General features: G+C 47.9%; 2 protein-coding genes across 2 annotated transcripts in view; one reads left to right on the top strand and one right to left on the bottom strand.

Moving 5' to 3' along the window:
• PLA2G4D (phospholipase A2 group IVD) overlaps window positions 1–14,514 on the top strand; it is a 28,650-nt gene extending 14,136 nt beyond the window's left edge. Inside the window, exons 13-21 of the mRNA XM_056133970.1 lie at window positions 901–1,123; window positions 3,638–3,755; window positions 4,279–4,416; window positions 4,802–4,927; window positions 5,079–5,258; window positions 5,479–5,645; window positions 5,985–6,171; window positions 7,173–7,369; window positions 14,383–14,514. Of these exons, the coding sequence (XP_055989945.1) occupies window positions 901–1,123; window positions 3,638–3,755; window positions 4,279–4,416; window positions 4,802–4,927; window positions 5,079–5,258; window positions 5,479–5,645; window positions 5,985–6,171; window positions 7,173–7,369; window positions 14,383–14,514 (1,468 nt within the window). The remainder of the gene's footprint in view (window positions 1–900; window positions 1,124–3,637; window positions 3,756–4,278; window positions 4,417–4,801; window positions 4,928–5,078; window positions 5,259–5,478; window positions 5,646–5,984; window positions 6,172–7,172; window positions 7,370–14,382) is intronic.
• A 2,808-nt stretch (window positions 14,515–17,322) lies between these two features.
• LOC130041732 (iron-sulfur cluster assembly 2 homolog, mitochondrial-like) lies at window positions 17,323–17,769 on the bottom strand. Its single transcript, XM_056133969.1, has one exon. The coding sequence runs from the start codon at window positions 17,767–17,769 to the stop codon at window positions 17,323–17,325; it is 447 nt and encodes a 148-aa protein (XP_055989944.1).
• Window positions 17,770–17,778: the final 9 nt, after the last annotated feature.

The raw sequence follows: 17,778 nt of genomic DNA, 5'->3' as shown, positions 1-17,778 counted from the left end.
CCACTAGTCGCATGCTGGTGACTGCTTGCCGTTCAGTCCAAAGGAAACCCAGTCTAAATTGAGCTGTGGAGTGAATGTTAAATAAGTAGGGGGTTATTTTTTATTTATTTATTTTGAAGGATTCATGTGAATTTGTATTGATATTTTAATACTGATAACATAGGTAAGGTAAGGTAAAGGCCCTCCCGTTGATCATCGATTTGCTCGAGCGGGCCCAGTAACGTCTCCATTGGAGACTTTGTTGTTACTGTGTCTGGCATATCGAATACGTCACGGGGAGCTTGCCAGGCTCTGCCGTGCGGGCGAGATACTCTCGGTAGCTTGCCGGGCTCTCCGAGAGGGGCGGAGGAATCGAACTCGGGTCGGCCATGTTGGCTGCATGCAAGGCAAACGCCCTACTGCTGTGCTATCGCTCCAGCGATAACATATTGAAGATAATTTGGATAGACTGCTTTTATATATATATATATTATTAAACTTCATTTAAAAAATCTTTATATTTTTGGGCTGGAGTGATAATAAGATAGGGACCTTAATTTGCATGTGACCAACCCAAGTTCAATTCCCAGCATCCTATATGGTCCCCCGAGCACCATCAGGAATAATTCCTGAGTGCAAAGCCAGGAATAACTCCTAGGCATCGCTGGGTGTGACCCAAAAAGAAAAATAAATCTTTATATTTTTAATGTCATTGCTAGAAAATTTAAATTACACAGGTGACCCACAGTCTATTGTGGTGTTTTTGTGTTTTTGGTATATTGCTGATCTAGAAGGAAAGTCTAGATGGTGGAAAGCATCGCATTTTCCACATAGATGAGAGAAGGTGGAGGGTGGAAAGAAGGTCCTGCTGTGATCCATGGCAGGCCCCAGCCTTCTACTGTTCTGTCCCTATTCTCACAGGGCAATGGCCCACCTGTATGCAAACCCTGAGTGGTCACAGAGTGACCTTGAAGGACCCATCAGCCATGCCCGGGAGCACCTGGCCAAGAGCAAGCTAAAGACCTTCTCCCTCGAGCTCTTGGCAAAGTACCGCTGGGAGCTGGAGCGAAGAACAGAGCAAGGCCAATCCTCCACCTTCGTGGACCTCTGGGCCCTGATGCTGGAGCACATGCTGCATGGCCAGGTAGATCGTCTGGGCCAGTGGGTGGATGTGCACATGGGGCATAGCATGGGGTTGGGCAAGGAAACATACAGTCCATGGTCACTGAAGGACACATCTATCAAAATGGAAGACAGCTGTGTAAGTGCTCCCCAGCTTTGGGACGCTCTCTTTCTGAGTCAGGCTATTGAACTAACTGCCAGGAAATGAACGGTTTTGGATCTCCTGAGAGTTAAGGGCCAGACAAAGTCAAAGTCAGTACACTTAAATTTTTTAGTTTATTTATTAAATTGAATCATAGTGAGATAGAGTTGCACAGCTGTTCTTGGTTGGGTTTCAGTCATATGACATTCCAACATCTGTCCCTTCACCAGGAAAAAGTCAGTACACTATGGTGCTGTTCTTTACTAAAGCCAATGAGATTGCTGCAAAACTTGCTGTTTATTATACTGCGATATGGAATGTACTTCCCCCTTCTCTCTCCCCATTTCCTTTCTTAGTGTACAGTTAAAAGCCTAGACGATGGGGTTGGAGCCATGGTACAACGAAACATTACAGAGAGAAGTGAAGTTCCTCTGGCCCTCACCCTAGTCTCTCCAGTCCCATTTCCTACCCTGAAATTCTCACATGCGTATCTGAATCTGTACATTTTATTATACATATATAAATATATTTTATATAACTATATTTTTATTTATATATTTTATATAACTATATTTTATATAGCTTCATTGTATGCTACATCTTTATTACATATATCGTAAACTATGGGCTGGAGCGATAGCACAGTGGGTAGGGCATTTGCCTTGCATGCGGCTGACCCGGGTTCGATTCCTCCATCCCTCTTGGAGAGCCTGGCAAGCTACTGAGACTATCCCACCCGTGGCAGAGCCTGGCTTGCTCCCCGTGGCGTATTCGATAGGCCAAAAAACAGTAACAAGTCTCACAATGGAGACATTACTGGTGGGCTCAAGGAAATTGATGAACAGTGGGAGAACAGTGCTACAGGACAGTGCTACAGTATCTTAAGAAATATGTAATATTGGGGCTGGAGCAATAGCACAGCGGGTAGGACGTTTTCCTTGCACGCGGCTGACGTGGGTTCAATTCCCAGTATCTCATATGGTCCCCTGAGCACCGCCAGGGGTAATTCCTGAGAGCAGAGCCAGGAGTAACCCCTGTGCATCGCCGGGTGTGACCCAAAAAATAAACAAACAAAAAGTAATATATGCACAAGTGGTTTTGTGCAAGTCTCCTACATACATGTGTTAAAGATTCTCTAAGCCTTGAAGATACATATCCAGCAGTGGAAATTGTTGGCTCATTGCTAACTCACTGAGTACATGCATCTTTATCTTACTTCACTCCTGCCAAACTGTTCTCTCTCTAAAAGGGTTTGTTGTCTGAATTCACACTTACTCCCCTCATTAACATTTCATAGCAGTAACAAGTGTCACAATGTTACTGGGCCCGCTGGAGCAAATTGATGAACAAATCGATGAACAACGGGAGGACAGTGACAGTGACAGTGACAGTGACAGTTTCATTTTCTCTACATGCTCTGCAGACTTTTAAATTATTCTTTGCTTTATGAGTGTAAAATAATTTTTAATTAGAAGCTTTCAATTCCATGATACATGTGAATGCCATATTTAGACATTCTATTTATTTATTAGTGAAGCCAAATAGTTTTTGTTGAAAGAAATTTAGAGAGAGATGTAAAGGAAGAGAAAGACAGAAACACATGTTCAAAAGAGAACATGGACTTCTCCAAAGAGGAAAAAAACTATTTTTTGTGGCTTTTGTCTGATGGTTTTGGACCACACCCAGAGTTGCTCAGGGCTTACTCCTGGCTCTGTGCTCAGGGATAGCTCCTGACAGGGAATCACATGTGATGCCAGTGATCAAACCTGTATAGGGAAGTGCCCCACCCGCTGTACTATTGTTCAATTCTAGATATTCTATTCAAAAGAGAAAATAATAAAATAAAAATATGTACAAAAGCAGTCAAGGGGTATGCATCTGTATACCACTCAAGGAGTAGAAATTTCTAGAAAGGGTAGAAATTTTACCGCAGCCAAATGGCCTTTACCAGTGGGAGATTTATTTCCACTATTTACTTTTTGAGGTGCTGGCCAGTTTATTTCCAGACCATAAAGAATACTTTAATTCCATCTGACCTTTCAGGGATGACTTAATGCATGGTTTGGTATAAAGTCATTTTTAAGAAATAAACTTAATTAGCTTTGCTGTTCACAAGAATAAAAATTCTTATTATTATTGGGCAACTTAATTCTGCTTAAAAATGGGTGCTCAAGTGACTTAAAATTTTGTTTCATTATAAAAATTTCAAGTATTAAATTGTCTGTTCTTATTATGCTTTGTGGGTTTGGGTTTTTTGGGGGGTCATGAGGGGGTTGGGCCCCCTCCAGCAATGCTGAGAGGCTATTACTGGCTCAGAGTTCAGGAGTGATCCTATCTGGTGGAATTGCTCCTCTGGGTGCTCCCAGGCTGTGAGCCGCATGTCCTCCACCCTAGGTGGTAGATCAGAAGCTGTCAGATCAGAGGGCAGCCCTGGCGCGAGGCCAGAACCCTCTTCCCCTCTACTCCAGCCTCAACGTCAAAGACAACAACCAGGAGACTCTCGACTTCAAGGGTATGGTCCACCACTTCAACCCACCCACACCAAGCACATATGCGCAGCACAGATGCATGCAGTAAATATATATACACACGTGTACATACATACACAGTGCAATGCAATCATGCATGTATGCATATACATTTGCACAGATGCACACACTCACGTGTGCACGAGGTACATACACGCATGTATATGCATATGCACACGTGCACACAAGTATACCCACACATGTGCACACACCCTGTACCCCACACAGCCTCAGAGAATTGTAACATAAAACTCCACAATGACCACTTAGCCTTCTGGGAGGGCCCGTCGGGTGGACTTAGGGGCTGGTGCTAGGGGAGCTTGCTGGGCTGGATGGGGGTGTGAGGGGTAAAGATGTGGACAAGGAAACAGTTGGGAGGGGTCAACCCAGGAGTCAGCCATGAAGGGAGAAGGCTGAGTCTGGGGTGGGAGGAGCAATCTGGGTTAGGGCCAAGACTCCCGGTGCCCCCAGCCCGCTCTCCTCTTATTCTTGCCCCCGATTCCTTAGAGTGGGTGGAGTTCTCCCCCTATGAGGTGGGGTTCCTGAAGTATGGTGCCTTTGTCCATCCTGAGCTCTTTGGCTCTGAGTTCTTCATGGGGCATCTGATGAAGAGGCTGCCCGAGTCCCGCATCTGCTTCCTGGAAGGTGAGTGAGGTCACACATGTCCCCAGAGAGACCCCTCTGTGGGCCTGGACGGAGGAGACCCCTGGTCTCAGGTCTGGCAGTGCCCCCTGCCTCTGGGAAATGGGTAAGGGCTGCCTGTTCTGTCCACACCCCTGTGTGGGGACTCCTGACAGCAGGGGGCTGGGGAGGGGGAGCTGTTGAGGTCCAGAGCTGACCATCAGTGTGTGTGTGTGTGTGTGTGTGTGTGTGTGTGTGTGTGTGTGTGATGGGCAGGGTGCTGATTCTCTGGGCTGACCATCAGTAGTGGCAGAACAGGGTGCTGAGTCCCTGACTGTCAGTGGAGGGAGGGGGCAGGGGGCAGGATGCTGAGGCTCTAGGCTGACCGCCAGTGGGTGCTGGTCCTCAGGAATCTGGAGTAACATCTACTCCCTGAACTTGCTGGACGTCTGGTACAACATCACCAGCTCGGGGGAAGCCTGGAAGCAGCACATCAAGGCCAAGATCAGGAAACTCGGTAGGGAGGGTGTCCCCAAGGGGATCCTGCGGGGAGGTCCCACCTCAAGGGGTGGCAGGGCCCGGCACTTCCAGGGCCCTCACTAATGTGCGTGTTTCTCTGGGTGCAGAGGGAGGCCCTGTCTCCTCCGGGGCCTCCTCAGGGGCCTCCTCTGACACCTCGTCCGGGGCCTCATCGGGGGCCTCCTCATGGCTGGGGGCCTCATGGCTGCAGCCCGGCTCAGCACTGGCACAGGCACTGAGGGGCTTCCTGACTGACCGGCCGCTGCATCATCAAGGATCCAACTTCCTCCGTGGCCTGCAGCTGCACCGTGACTACCTTGGCCAGAAGCACTTCTCCACCTGGGCAGGTGTGCCCCGCACGCCCCAGTGAGGTTGGGCCCTGGGTGGAGCAGGGGCAGGGGACCGGAAGAGGCCTCAGGACATCAGTAGTCGCTGCTGGGGAGGGTCCTGGAGGTCCAAGGAAGGGCCAGGGCGGCCATGCACTTGGGCAGACGCCAGAGGTAAGAAGGGGACAAGAGAAAGGTCAGGTGTAAAGAGCTGACCCCAGCTCCTGTCACTCCCCACCAGACAGCTCGCTGGACTGCACGCCCAGTCAGCTGACCCCGCAGGAGCCCCTGCTGTGCCTGGTGGATGCCAGCTACTTCATCAACACCAGCTGCCTGTCGCTGTTCCGGCCAGGCCGCAAACTGGACCTCATCCTCTCCTTCGACTACTGTCTGGACTCACCCTTTGAGGTACTGCGGGAACCTGGGAGCCCACCCCACACTGGCTATGCTCAGGGCAGAGCGGTCAGTACTCTTAGCCATGGACCCAGACCCACCAGACCCCTGAGGGGAAGGATTAGTGATCAGTTCTGACCCCCAGACTCTTGCCAGGGCCCTTCATTGGGATGCTGGGCCATGAGCTGCCATGTTCGCCCCAAGGGGAAGAACTGGACAGAGGCAGGAGATCCTGGCCTATCCACCTACCCACCCCCTTCCCACGTCCTCCCTAAGGACTCGGCGGGGAGCAGGGATGTCAGTGACACTGAGTGCGATCCCTGTGAGACCCTCCCGGCCCTTCTATCCCTTCAGGCGCTGGAGCAGACAGAGCAATACTGCCGTGCCCAGGGGCTGCCCTTCCCCCGCGTGGAGCCCAGCCCAAAGGAGCGGCAGAACCCGAGACAATGCCACCTCTTCTCTGACCCCACCTGCCCTGAGGCTCCTATCGTGCTGCACTTCCCTCTGGTCAATGCTGCCCAAGATGCCTCCTCAGCCGCTGGTGAGGCATCCCTAGCCCCCTCCTCCTGTGTGCCTCCCCCACCCCAACACAAACACACACACACACACACACACACACACACACACACATCACTACCTTTCCAGGACCTTCAGTATCCTGCTCCCTTAGCACCAGGAGTTCCTCTGCCTGCATGGCATGTGGGGTGGTGTGTGGGACCCCTGTATATCTGTGGCCTTCCCTGCCACTGTTGGGGCACCGAGTAGCTGGAAAATTCACCAGGATGCTCCAGGCCAGAGGTCAGAGCGATAGTACAAAGGGTAGGGCACTTGCCTTGTATACAGTTGACCCAAGTTTAATATTGGGTGCCCCAAATGGACCCCCTCACCCCACCAGGAGCAAGCTCTGAGTGCAGAGCCAGAAGTAAGCCCGCAGCACGGTTGAGGGTAACCCAAAACCTCTCTCTCAGGCTCCCCTCAACTACGCGGGGGGTGTCAACAGCCTCCCTGCCATCATCCCTCCTTCTTGGGAGCCTGCAGTCCAGACCCAGGATGTCTACACCTGTTCTGCATGTCTTTCACCCCCACATCTCACTGCTGCCCAGTCCTTGCAAAGGCTTGTTTTTGCCTCTGCACCCTGTTTCTGGCTCCCTAGCTCCTTTCTGCATGCACAGACCCATCAGCTTTACTCTGAACACGCACAGCTCACGCCCAGGAATCCCTCTCGCCAAAGAGACTGGTTTCCGCAGCACAGCTAATTGTCAGAGTCTTCATGAGCTTTCAGAATCATTCCCTCATCTCATGGGTTTCCTTGTTTTAGTTCTTGTCCTACCAGGCAGACACTCTGGGGTTGATAGAACGTGGGATGCAACGAAAAATGTGGGGAGCAGCAAGCTCCTCAGCAAATTGCTCAGGGCAGTACCCCACTAGCCACAGTTAGGTGTCTGGGCACAGGCCATAGAGGGCTGGGAGGGAAGTCAGCGAGTCACCCCTTTCTTGGGAGCGACTCTCTGGGACTGATGCTAAACCTACCCCCACCTGCAGGCGGCGCTCACAGCCCCGCAGAGCTCCCTGCTGGTCAGGTGAACCTCACTGGGGTGGGCTCTCCCTACGCCCTGTTCAACATGACCTACAAAGAGGAAGACTTCGACCGCCTGCTGCAGCTCAGTGAGCACAACGTCCGGAGCAGCCAAGCCTCCCTCCTGCAGGCCTTGAGGATGGCTCTGGGTCGCCAGACCAGAGTCCCACGGGTGCAAACCTGAGTCTTGTCAAGGACCACACTCTGACCCTCCGCATCCCTGGCTGGGCAGGGTTCTCAGATTTCTGCCTGGTGCGGGTCACCTCTACCTGGTCTCAAAGCCCAGAGCCAACTCAGTCCCATCCAGAGTCCTTGGACACTCTGAGCTGGATTTTGAGGAGCTGAAAATAAACTCCTCCCAGGTCGCCAGTGTGAACTAGAACTGATCTGAGCAAACAAGCATTCACATGTGATCCTTTGCAGGCCCCTCGAAGAGAAAGGATTGGGGCGCGGATGGAAGGGTCAGCGGTGTGGAGGGTCGAGTGAGAGGAGGCTCAGGTGGCCTGGGTCCTCTTCGCCTCCTTTCTGCCTCCTATTTTAATTTCACTTCACTGCACAATCATCCCAGACTTTATTCACATATTTATGAACCGATATATACATACATATGTATATATACTTGCATACATACACATATATTGCATATATGTTGCAAATAAGCGGGGTGTGACCATTATGTGAACTTTTTATAAACTCTGCCATGACTACATAAAAACGGTGTGCTACAATTATGTAATGGCTATGCTTATGCCATGGAATTTATCACTACTTTTGGACAACTTTAGTGAGATACTGTCCACGTGTCACATAATTCACCCGTCTAAAGTGTACAATCTGGGCCTGGAGCAATAGTATAGTGAGCAGAGCATTTTGCCTGTGGCCAACGTGGGTTCAAACCCCGGCATCTCATATGGTCCTCCCAAACATAGCCAGGAGTGATTCCTGAGTGCAGAGCCAGGAGTAACCCCTGGACACCACCAAGTGTGGCCCTTAAACCAAAATAAATAAATAAATAATGTGTACAATCCAATGGCTTTTACTATTTATTCACAGATTTGCACAATCTCAATTGTGTAATATTTTCATTAGGCTCAAAAAAAAAAAAAAAAGGAAGGCTGTCAACCTCTTCTTTCCTGTTCCCTGCTCTGCCTCATGCCCTAGACAACTACTAATTCACTTTCTATCTCTGCAGATTTGTCTGATCTACACTTGTCATACAGGCAGATTCCTATAATTTGGGATCTCTAGTGCATAGTTTCTTTCACTTAGCATTTCAAGACTTATCCATTCTGCAGCAATTATCAGCACTTCTAATTTGTGTGTCTGCGTACTATTCATTTGTATGGGCGTGCCACATTTTATTTATCTATATATCGGTCTATAGACTTTTGGGTTGTTTTCATCTTTTGTTATTATGGAATATACTTCTATAAGCATTCATATACACATTTCGTGTGGACAAAATTAAATGTTTTATATTTTCTTGTTATGTACCTAGGAGTGAAATTGCTAGATTATATGGGATCCTCTATTTAACCTTTTGTGTAACTGCTGAAATGTTTTCCAAAAGCTTCACTCTGTCATAGTCCTGCCAGTATTATAAGAGGATCGATTTCAATTTTTCTGCATCATTTCCAGTACTTGGACTGCCTTTTAAAAAATTATTATAGCTATGCTAAGTTGTATTTCATATGCATTTCCCAGTGACTAATGATGCTAAGTGTCTTTTCATACACTAATTGGCCTTTGGTATATCTTCTTCAGAGAAATACCTGTTCAAATCTTTTGCACATTTTCAGTGGGATTATTATCTTTTTAACTATTAAGGTGTAAGTATTTTTATATATTCTATATTTGAGTCTCTGGTCCAATAGTATCACTTGCAATTTTCTCCCTCCCTGTGGGAATCTATAGGCTGTCTTTTCACTTTCTTGAGAGTATCCTTTGAGTGCACACTTTTAAAATTTTGATTATGTTTTATTTTCACAAACATGTAATGTCTTTACATTTATATCACTGTATCACTGTCATCCCTTTGGTCTTTAAATTACTCAAGCGGGTGCCAGTAATGTCTCTATTCCTCCCAGCCCTGAGATTTTAGCTGCTTCTTCTTACTCATCTTTTCCTAACAATTGGAGGCTCTTTCAGGGTCAAGGGAATGAGACCTATTGTCGTTACTGTATTTGGCATATCGAATACTCCATGGGGAGCTTGCCAGGCTCTACCCGTGCGGGCAGGATACTCTAGGTAGCTTGCCGAACTCTCTGAGAGGCATAAATGGGTAGGAAGTGTCTTGTAATTTGTCACGCGGCCACAAAGGTCCAGAAACCAGCCTGGAGTGTAGCCGTGGTTGGGCAGTGGAGATTGGCTGCTGGGGCTGGGTCCCTTGGGGTGGAGAGGGCTCTCACCCGCCCCACAGCCTGACATGGAGTCCATTTAGTATAATTTTCTTTAACTCTTTTCAACATTGCCTCATAGTTTTTTGTTTTGTTTTTTGAGCAGTGGGGAATTTGGGCTATACCCAGTGGTGCTCAGAGAATTATATGTGGTGCCTGGGATCAAATTGGGGTTTGCTGTAAGCAAGGCCATTGTCTTAACCCCTGTACTATATCTTTCTGGCCCCCCTACTTCAGAGCTCTTCAGCTTCATATCCATTTAGTTACATCTGTTTCTCAGTATTTTATTATCTTTGATGCTATTGTAAATGAAATTATTTTCTGAACTTTCTTTTTGGATTGTCATTGCTATTGTAGAGAAATATAATGTATTTGTACATAATCTTACATCCTATAAAACTTCAGCTTGCTGAACTTTAGAAATGTCACTGTAACTGTCCTCCCATTGTTCATTGATTTGCTTGAGTGGGCCCACTAACGTCTCCATTGTGACAATTGTTACTGTGTTTGGCATATCGAATACATCATGGGGAGCTTGCCAGACTTTGCTGTGCAGCCAGACACTCTCGGTAGCTTGCCAGGCTCTCCGTGAGGGGAGTAAGAATCAAACTCGGGTCAGCCATGTTGGACGCTTGCAAGGCAAATGCCCTACCCGCTGTGCTATCACTCTAGCCTTTCTTCTTTCCTTCTTTTTTTGACTCTTAAAATTTTTTCTTGTATATATCATATTATTTGCAAAGAGAGATGGTTTTACTTCTTTCTTTCTTAGAAGCACACACCTTTTATTCCTTTTTTTCATCCTGTCTATAACCTCCAGTATAGTTGGGAGTCACGGTCCTCCTGTTGTTCATCAATTTGCTCGAGCGGGCCCAGTAACGTCTCCATCATGAGACTTCTTGTTACTGTGTTTGGCATATCGAATACAGCACAGGGAGCTTGCCAGGCTCTGCCGTGCGGGCGAGATACTCTCGGTAGCTTGCCGGGCTCTCCGAGAGGGGCAGAGGAATCGAACTCGGGTCGGCCATGTTGGCCGCGTGTAAGGCAAACGCCCTACCGCTGTGCTATCATTCCAGCCCATAGTTGGGAGTATAAGTGGTAAAAGCAGACAGATTTCTCATTCCTAATATCAGAAAGAAACATTTACTTTTGCCATTGAATATAACATGAGATGTGACTTAGCAAATTTCATGACTTTATCTTTTCTTATGGCTGAGTAGTATTCCATTATTTATATGTACCATAGCTTCTTTATCCAGTCATCTGTTCTTGGACAAGTGGTCAACCTTGGTTTCATCCCTAGCATCACATATGGTCCTTGAGCACCACCAGGAGTGATCCCGAGCGTAGAGCCAGGAGTAAGCCCTGAGCACTACCCACGTGGCCCAAATTATACCCCCACCTGCAACAAACACACAAATTGATCAACTTCCTGAAAATCACTAAATTCCAAAATGGCAAAGCCAGGATTGCAGTTTTAAAAAATCATTGAAAAATCAGTACCACATCACCTTGTCTTTTGGGGTACTTTGTTGTATATCCTACTGTTTCCTGAAGTGTGACCTCAGCTAAAGAGAGGTGTGGGCAGTACCCAGGGTCTTTGGAGGTGACCCCTAGGTGCCTGGAATGTCCTTCCCAATGGAGATGGGAGTGTCTATCTTAGCCTGGGAGGTTTGGCTGATAGACAAACAATGTGGTTTGTGACAGGAGATCTGGAACAGGCCTTCTCAGTTCTGTCTTGCAGCAGAGCTGACTCTAAGAATCTAAACTGACTTCTCAGAGAGCTTGAAGGTAATTAATGCAGGTAGTATGTGATCGAGCCCCAGGAAAAACTCTGGACGACAGGTGAGCCTCCTTTTCATCTGGGCATATAGTCACGCACTGTGGGAGGGGAAGGCAACTCATCATTGAGTCCACACAGAGGAAACTGCATTTCTACCCCCTACCCTTGGCAACTCTACCTTGGTCTGATTCCAAATTTTATCTTTTATCTATCAGAAAAAAAATTATCTAGGGACCAGAGAGATAGTACAGCAGTTACAATATTTACCTTGCATATGGCTGACCCTAGTTTGATCCCCAGCACTGCATATGATCCCCTGAATGCTGCCAGGACTGATCCCTGAGCACAGAGCCAGGAGTAAGCTGGGAGGATTTCCAGGTATGGCCCAAGCCCCTCCCCCAAATCCTTTGGACCTGGGATGTAGCTGAAATTGTGCACTTACCTGGCATCTGTGAGACCTTGGATTTGATCTCTGGCACCTCTCCCCGCCCCTCCATCCCTCCATGCATAAGAGCAGTGCTTTTTTGAGTTCTGGAGTGAGGGTGGTCATGGGGCATCCAAACTCTAGCCAGCTGAGTTAGTGGGGGTCCCCAGGGTCCGTGTCTTCAGTGAGAGACGTCTTAGGGGGCTGATGCCTCACACAGTGCAGTTGGGTGGGCTCAAAAGTCCGGGGCAGGGCCAGGAAGATGCTTGTGCATACAGAAGCCCCTGGGTTAACCCTCAGCACTACATGGTCCTCTAGGTACCTCTGGGCGACCTCTGAGCACCAGCAGGTGTGACCCAAAGCAAAGCAAAACCAAGGCCATCTGGGGCAAATGAAGCAGACTGAAGGGCTGTGCCTGCAACCTTGAGACTCAAGGATATGGGGTTACCTATGCGTTCAAGTTTGAGAAGGGCACAAGTAGAAAAAAAAGGGGGGGGGAAGCTCATTGTCTCTGGGGAACTGTCAGTGAAGCTGGAACATGCCAAGGAAAAGTTCTACAAAGGCCCCAGAATGAGCTTCCCTGCGACCAAGGCCATCCCTGGTGTGTGAAAGCATGTTCACATGAGAGTATTGATCTCCCTTACACCCCCATCTGCTGCTGTGCCCCCAGATCCCTGACTGCAGAGGGCAGGAAGGCCAGTGGTTAGAGTGGGTGGGCACAGCTGAGATTCAGCACTGTCAGCACCACCCACCAGCTCCCACATGGGTGCTCAGAGCTCTTCCTGTGGGCATGTGGGAAGCCCTCTGCAGGGACAGGGAAACACAGACCGTCTGGCTGCCAGTCCCCAGGCTGACACTCAGTCAGGTGGTATGAGAGAAAAGGAGAGAGAGCAAAGGGTGAAACTAGAGATCTTTTTTTTTTCCTGACAGATTTGGATTCATCACAGCAATGCAAAGATGACTTCAGAAAGTTTGGACACTTTAGGGGGAGTGGGAAAAGGAAGAGGAGGAGTAGAAGTGACATAAAGACCATGGGGAGGGCCTTGGGGACTCGGGTGGTGGTGAAGGTGTGATAACTTTGTGCACCAAAACCATAAACAGTGCTGGAGAGATGGGACTAGGCATGGCACTTGCTTTGCATGTATCTTGATTTTGATCAAGTTTGATTAATCTGAGTTTGATTCCTGGCACCATATATGGTCCACACCCCCTGCTCCCACCAGGAGTGATCCTTGAGCAGAGTCAGGAATAAGTCTTGAGCACTGCCAGAAGTGCCTCTCCCCCAGTTTGAAAAAAATTGGGGGGTTAAAGCAATAGTATAGCAGGTAGGGCATTTGCCTTGCACAGAGCCAACCTGGGTTCCCCAGCAGCCCATATGGTCCCCTGAGCACTTCCAGGAGTAATTCCTGAGTGCAGAGATAGGAGTAACTCCAGAGCATCACCAGCTATGACCCACAAAGCAAAAACAAAACAATACCAAAAAATTATTTTTTTACACCTGTCCCTGGGGCTTAATGGATCATATGTAATGCTGGGGTTCAAACTGGGGTCAGCTGCATGTAAGACAAGTGCCTTATCCCCTGTACTATCTTTGGAAACCCCAGTAGTTTATTATAACTTGGAGGGCACCTGCATTTGCAGAGTGACTGCAGAGGCCTTTACTTTGTTGCCTCCAAGTAAGCATCCCCATGACTCTTCTCTTTTCACACCCTGTGCAGTGACTGCAGGCGAGAGGGTGTGACCAGGATGGGTCTATCTTGGTATGTCACTGTTTGGCACTGGAGACTGACTGGCACCAGGGACATGGAGCTCAGGCAAACTCATCAGAGCCCTGCCCTGGGATCAAGCTGCCTAGAGAGAAAAAAACAAAAAACAAAAAACAACTCTCCCTTGACGTGAGGTTGCTAAGCAGGGGCTGTCTTCCAGAGAAGAAGAGGCGCTGTCTCAAAGTCACTGGGCAAAGAGAAGCAGAGAGAATGGCAACAGAGAAAGAACAGGAGCTTCTTTGAATCCCAGATTCTGTCCTCCCTCAACTTCCCGGGAGCATCATTTCTCAATTTTTAAGGTGAGCAAATCTGGTACCTTTCCCAACAAGATGAAGCAATCTGTTGCACTTTATATTTAATTTGCTCCTGATCCCAATAACCGGAAAAGTCCTGACTAATCTCTGCGCAGCTGAGTGGGTGCAGTTCTCCAAGCTGCCAAGGGAAGTGGAGGATGGAGGGCCTCTGGGAAGAGTGAGCACAACAGTCGGTGCAGCGGGAGCATAGCGCTCGCCTGCAGGTGTCAGGAAGTTTCATCACATACTTTGCCTGTGGAGTCAACCTGCCTCCAGGCTATGACTAGCCCCAGAGGTAACATGTACCTACACTCGCCTCCTTGGGGAGCTCATTTGTTTTTAATTATCCATCCAATGGATCTGAAACTTCCAATATTAGAGACATTTCTTTCCTTGTCGGATGAATCACTGTAACCTCCCTCAGGGATCCGAGGACGCTGACTTACGTTCCAAGGAGGTGGGTCCTGGCTATTAAAATCCTGGGGCGCAGTCCGAGAGCCCAATTCCTCCCTTCAAGGTTTTCCACTGCTTTGGCTCTGCAGGCCACTGGGTGTCGCTGTTGGAGTGCGGCTCCCGCGCCGCCGCGCTGAGGATGATTGACGGGGAATCGGCCCTTGCGTGGACCGCTGCCCACGACTGGGACCTCTAGACAGCACGACACGGACTCTTCCGGCCGACTTCGCTTTAATCCGCGTTTGAGGTGACGAAGCTGAGAGCACTTGACAGAATCTGCCCTGCTCGCTTGTCCCTCCCCTGCCCAGGGGGCAGGAGGGTGGGGTTTGTTGCTGCTCTTTTCTGGTTCATGCATCCTGGGAATCCTCAAGCCGTGATGGTTTCACCAGTGCACGGGTCACTTTCACCCGGACCTAATGCCAGAGTGCAGGGTCCCAAAAGAGTCCCCACAGAACCTCTTTAACCACACGCCAGTCCCGACTTACTTTTCCTCTCTAGATTGATTTCTTTCTGAATGAAATGAAATGAGCGACGTTTGCACTTAGCCCAAACGCTTGCTCACTTCCGGCTCAGTGATGAAGAACCTCCTAAGCACGTGTGGGAGGGCAGGGCGAAGGGATTGGTACTAAGTGCCACTAACCTGAAACTAAGCCGAAACTGGTTCTTTTTTGTTAATGGAGAGTGGTGGTCTACAACCTGGAGTACTCACGATCACTCCTGGGATCTCAAGGGATCATACATGGTGTCAGGGATCCAACTGGGGTTCACAGCATGCTCCTGTGCTATCTCCCCAGCCCTTAATCATTTGAAATTTATTTTAAACTTTTTTTATTATTATTGTGGGCTAGGTTACATGATTGCAGAAATGTTAATGTTTTTATGGGTTTGATGAGCACCTTTAGCACCACCCAAGTACCTCAGATCCTCTACCTCTGTCCTTATGTCACCCCTGGTCTACTTCTTTCTTCCTCCACTGTCCCCTCTCTCCAATGCTTGGTAATTTCATTTTTGCAATCAAAGTTATTCTTCATTCGTTGTCTGTTGCCTTGTTTTAGTTCCCTATATGCCACCAATGAGTGTTGATTCATCTGTAAACACCTAGTGTTTATTCTCCCTCCAACTTACCATACACGCCCTCTAGTTTCATCCAAGTTGCAGCAAACAGCAGGATTTTATTTTAGAACTGTGTGATATTTCACATTTTTATTAAGTTTTACCACTACATTTTTATCAAGTCATCTTTTTTTCGGGCTGGAGCGATAGCACAGCGGTAGGGCGTTTGCCTTGCATGCAGCCAACATGGCCGACCCGAGTTCGATTCCTCCGCCCCTCTCGGAGAGCCCAGCAAACTACCGAGAGTATCTCGCCCGTAGGGCAGAGCCTGGCAAGCCAGACACAGTAACAACAAAGTCTCCAATGGAGACGTTACTGGGCCCGCTCGAGCAAATCGACGAACAACGGGAGGGCCTTTGCCTTTACCTTTTACCTTTATCTTTTGTTCGACATTTGGGTTGTTTCCATATTCTGGCTATTGAACAAAATGCTACAAAGAGCATCTGTGTGCATACGTCCCTTTGGATGACTGTTTTGTGTTCTCGAGACAGATGTCAAGAAGTGGGATAACTGGGGCATTTGGAAATTCTGTCCTTAATTTTTTTTAAAGATGTCACTTATTGTTTTTGATAAAGGCTGAATATTTATTTGTTGGAAGACAGTATTTCTCCCAACAGTGAATTAGGGTTCTTTTCACCTGCCTCCCCTCCAACACTGGTTGTTTCTAGCCTTTATGATATGTGTCATTCTCACCGGTGGGAGATGGTAATCTCATGATCATTTTGGTTTGCATTTCCCTGAGAGCAAGTGACAAAGAATATTTCTCATGCACCTGCTGGTTGCCCTTGTATTCTCTTCAGGAGAGTGTTTTTTCATCTCTTCTCTTTTTTTGAGGGGATTGTTGAATTTTTGTTGTTGTTGGGTTTTGTAAGTGCTTTATGTGTCTCAGAGATTAGTACTTTAACTGATGTGTGCAAGTATTTTCTCCTATTAGGGGGATGTCTTTCTTTTAGCCTGAATTTCTCTTAGCATGCAAAAACCTTCTTATTTTGATGTAGTCACTCTTGTTTATTTTAAGTCTTTGTTGTCTTTGCCAATGGTGTCCAGTCACAAAGACTCCTCCAAGATCTTGGAGAATTTTACCTATGTTTCTCTCAGTTTATTTGCCTATGTTTTTCTCGATTTATTTTATGGATTCTGGTTTAATCTCAAGGTCTTTAATACCTTTTGAAGTGACTTTTATGTATGGTGTGAGATATCATCCAGATTCCATTTTCTTAGCATGTGGCTATTGGGTTTTTCCCGACAATGTTTGTTGAAGAGAATTTCTTTGCTCCAATTCAATACCACCATCTTTGTCATAGATTAACTGCCCATACAATTGAGGGTTTATCTCTGGGCTCTTGATTTAGTTCCATTGATTCAAGAATCTATTCTTAGTCCAGTAACACGCTGTTTTGATTTATCTATAAATCAAGTAATCTACTACTTTAGTGAATACTTTAAAATCAGGAAACTTGTTACCTCCCATTTTCTTTTATGTTTCTGGGACTTCTTTGGCTATTTCTTTTTTTTTTTCTTTGAAATGCTGCTTTTATGCACACACACACACACGATATAAATACAAACAGCTCTGAGAGTCAGAGAAATGCAAACTCCAAATTCTGGAAAACCACGAAGATTCAACATGATTCAACCGATTCAACGGGATTCCAACCTGTTATTGAATCTTAAGAGACTAGCATCTAGCTGCCTCAGAACTGGCGATACTTAACTACAGTTAAGTGTAAAAGTGTCACATTCTGAAAAGAATTAGTGGCAACAACACCTCTGGACTGAAGGGGGGGGAAACAATAGGGACATGATTGGAAGGCAACCTCTAGAGTGATACTGACTCCAGGTTCCTCAGCTTGGTTCAACGTGTGGGCGACCTCAGCCGCCTGTCACGGCATCAGAGTTTGAGAGAGAAGGATGAGCCACAGGAGCAGCCTTGTTGCGCTTGAGGATTGTTCAACACTTGGAAGGAGCTTCGGGTCAGTTCTTGGCCGAAGTCCACCTGGGCGCCTTTGAGGAGGGCCAGGCTATCACCATCAACCACCACTCTGGCCCCACCCTGTTCGAACACCCTGTCGTCCGGGTTGATAACTGTGTCCAGAGAAAACTTGTACTGGAATCCAGAGCATCCACCACCTTCCACCTCCAGCCGGAGGAATTCGGACCCTTGGGTGATTTCCAGGAGTCTCTGGACGCAGCTCTCGGAGAGGTGGATCTGCCCTTCATCGGCCTCGGGGTTGGAGGACGACGATGCCCAATGTACAGGTGACCCCGTGGGGACCGCCAGTAGCCTGCCCCTGGGCCAGGGAGTGACCGCTCTGGACAGTCCGTGCATGGCCGCCATCTTCCTCCC

This window comes from Sorex fumeus, unplaced genomic scaffold (genome assembly GCF_029834395.1).
Source record: "Sorex fumeus unplaced genomic scaffold, SorFum_2.1 ptg000098l, whole genome shotgun sequence".
Taxonomy (NCBI): Eukaryota; Metazoa; Chordata; class Mammalia; order Eulipotyphla; family Soricidae; genus Sorex; species Sorex fumeus.
The sequence above is the reverse complement of the archived record's forward strand: the minus strand, read 5'-3'. Positions and strand labels throughout refer to the sequence as shown.